At 45.5% G+C, this 3,261-nt stretch overlaps 1 protein-coding gene across 1 annotated transcript in view; it reads left to right on the top strand.

Annotated features, from left to right (window-relative positions):
* The window catches only part of LOC106806396 (exportin-7-like), a 31,834-nt gene that overhangs the window by 19,030 nt on the left and 9,543 nt on the right, over positions 1-3,261 (top strand). The window contains 5 exon segments of the mRNA XM_014808320.1: positions 1-54; positions 1,091-1,232; positions 1,497-1,602; positions 2,242-2,380; positions 2,783-2,856. The exon segment at positions 1-54 is cut by the window's left edge and continues 1 nt beyond it. Coding sequence (XP_014663806.1) covers positions 1-54; positions 1,091-1,232; positions 1,497-1,602; positions 2,242-2,380; positions 2,783-2,856 — 515 coding nt within the window.

The following is a 3,261-nucleotide window of genomic DNA, read 5'->3' as shown; positions in this document are numbered from 1 at the left end:
GGTGTGGATGATCCGCTAGACGATCCAGGATTGCTCATTCAGCAACTGGAACAAGTAAGCCATTATTAAACCATCGCGTCATGGTCACAATTTAACGTGAGGATTTCAAATAATCTTCTAACCGATCTCGCATTTACTTATACTTCACGCATAACGGTAAGCGTCTGCAGTGTGACTGACGTGTCTTAGAACACTTGTACATCGGTACTTCTGCCGAAATATGCAAACGATTAAAATTGTATGTCGAATTCTGGCTTTGGGTTGGGTGGTTAGGCGTTGACGATTTGGCCACTTGTGTTCTTTGTCGAGACGCGGGTGTCTCGATACATCTTAGTGTTAATGGTACTTGCTAAGTAAGGAATTTGAAGCGTGATCTATTTCCTTCCGCCTTCTATTTCTTTCACCTCTTGGCTCTGCGCCACCTGTGGCCTTGCTATTTTGTGTACCGCTCTGGGGGGTGCCGTCACCAGCTTTTCTATTCTTCGACCGTCCCTCTCTGTCGTCCACTCTTTTCGTATTTTTCCACCCTCGTCGTCTTCGACAATTCTTGTCGGTTTCAATGTGCTCACTCCTTGGTCACTATTACTTTCAGCGCTCTCGCGCCTCACGCTCGTGGCAGGTGCTCTTCTATTCTCGTTTTCAAAACCCTCTGGCGTCCTCGTCGCACTCGTTGCTTCGGTTTCCTGGTCTTGTATCTCTCTGACCGTCTCTTGCTTTCGCTCCTCCCTGGCTCCTCGGCATGTCTTGCTGTTCACTTCTCTCACGCCGCTTGACCACTCTGTGCTTTCAGGCCTCGCTCGTCCTCACCCTCTTCTCTCCTGGAAGGGCCGGCTCGTCTGCCTGATCTATCTCTCTCTACGCCCTCCTCTGTCTCTCTCTCTCTCTCTTCTCTCTCTCTTCTTTCTCGTCTCTCTCTCCTCTCTCTCCTCTCTATTTCGTTAGTATATATATATATTATATACGCTCGCTGCTCTTCTTCTCTCTCTGTCTCTCTCTCTCCTCTCTCTCTCTCCTCACCTCTCTCACTCTCTCCCTCTCTCCCCCTCTCTCTCTATCTCTCCTCACCGCTCTCTTTATTGCTGTCCGGCAGCTGTCTACGATAGGTCGGTGTGAGTATGAGAAGACTTGCTCGCTGCTCGTGCAGCTGTTCGACGAAGCAGCGCAGACGTACCAGCAACTCGTTAGCGCCACGTCGTCACAGACACAGACGTTCGACATTGCCGTGCAGGAAGGTGTGTCTATCTTCACGAGTTGAGACCTAAGAGTTTCACATTTTGAAATTCATTTTTCTTGACGTTTTTGACATTGATGATGTTGTTGGCGTTGTTGTTGTTGTTGACATTGTTGACATTGTTGTTGACGTTATTGACGTCGCTTACATTGTTGATGTTGTTGTTGACGTTGTTGTTGACGTTGTTGTTGACGTTGTTGTTGACGTTATTGACGTTGTTGTTGACGTTGTTGTTGACATTGTTGACGTTGTTGTTGTTGTTTAGGGCGACTCACGTGGCTTGTTTACATCATCGGCGCGGCGATCGGCGGGCGTGTGTCGTTCACGAGCGCAGACGAACACGACGCGATGGATGGAGAGCTGGTGTGCAGGTGAGTTGTTCGCGCACGTTCGCATGTGTGTTGTTTGTGCATGTTCGCATGTGTGTTGTTTGTGCATGTTCGCATGTGTGTTGTTTGTGCATGTTCGCTTGTGTGCTGTTTCTGTGTGTTTGTGCGTGTGTTGTTTGCGCGTGTTCGTATGTGTGTTGTGTGCACGTGTTCGTATGTGTGCTGTGTGCACGTGTTCGTATGTGTGTTGTTTGCGCGTGTTCGTATGTGTGCTGTTAGCGCGTGTTCTCCCTGTGTGTTGTTTGCACGTGTTCGTATGTGTGTTGTGTGCGCGTGTTTATATGTGTGTTGTTTGCGCATGTGCGTATGTGTGTTGTTCGCACAGGTTCACGTGTGTGATGTTTGCACATGTTCTACCTGTGTGTGCTGTTCGCTGATGTGTTCTTGTTCACACGTTTGAGGATTAGATGGAGTTCACACTCCATATCCAAAAGTTTTGGGTGTTAAAAATAAGGCCATTCAAAGTGCCTTGCTTCCTAGTTAGTCGTGCATAGTAATACTTATAAGCCAGATACTAAGATCCTTGTGGCCTCCTGATGTTGGGACTTGTGTTGTTACCCTACTCGGTCGTCTTTCGCTGTCCGATTCTGCGTATGTAGCGTGATGTTCTGTTGTTTACAGGGTGCTGCAGCTGATGCAACTCACCGATGCGAGGCTGACATCTAGTGGCGGCTGCGAGAAGCTCGACCTCGCCATGCTGAGCTTCTTCGAACAATTCAGAAAAATATACGTCGGCGACCAGGGGCAGAAAACATCGAAGGTACGTCTGGTACATTTGTTGTTGTTGTTGTTTTGTTTGTTTAAATTGTTAACAACTTTTTGAAGATTGTTTGTTTTTGAATTTTTAAGAACTTTTGGTAGAAACATTCCTGTTGTCAGGGTAACTGTCAAGGGACGAGGGAGGATTTTTTTAAACGTTGCAGTGTTTCATTAAGTTAATGTAAATGACTGTGCATTGCATGAAGTATGTTGATAGGAATTTAGTTAGTGGATCAGTCTGGTAGAGTGAGCCTAATTTGAAATGTAGAAACATCTCAGAGATGATTTTTTCAGCTGTTTTGTTTCAAAGCAAGTCAAGAAAATGGTTGCGTAGACTTTTTTTTACCATAATTCTAGATATCAAAGAAATGTATTCTTCTATATATTTTTCGATGGTTTTTAGGTGTACAAACGATTGTCAGAGGTTCTGGGTCTCAGCGACGAGTCGATGGTGCTCAGTGTGTTTATTCGCAAAATGTGAGTACATCCTTCCCGTACCATTATTTAATACGAAAGCAAACCAAAACACTATGCTACATCCCTGCGTTTCTGCTGCACATTCCATTGTATCGATGGTTGTATTTCACATTTCATACCTTAATTCAAGGAACATTTTGTCATTGGACAAACTGTTCAGCATGTAAGCGATCATGTCGATAGAATTTCTTAACGAATTGGATGTGTTGTTGCTTGGATCAGGTTTCCTCACTGTGTAGACTCTCACACAGCATGTTCAGTTGTCTGTTTGTTGTTACCTGGCGAACTGTATGATCGGACTTCTTGCCTGTATCTCTCTCTCTCTCTCTCTCTCTCTTTCTCTCTGTTTCTCTCTCACTCCCCTCTCTCGTTCTCTCTCAGTTTCTCTTTTTCGCTTTCTCTCTC

This window comes from Priapulus caudatus, unplaced genomic scaffold (genome assembly GCF_000485595.1).
Source record: "Priapulus caudatus unplaced genomic scaffold, Priapulus_caudatus-5.0.1 Scaffold158, whole genome shotgun sequence".
In the NCBI taxonomy this organism is placed as follows: Eukaryota; Metazoa; Priapulida; class Priapulimorpha; order Priapulimorphida; family Priapulidae; genus Priapulus; species Priapulus caudatus.
Note: the sequence above shows the minus strand (reverse complement) of the source record. Positions and strands in the feature narration are given on the sequence as shown.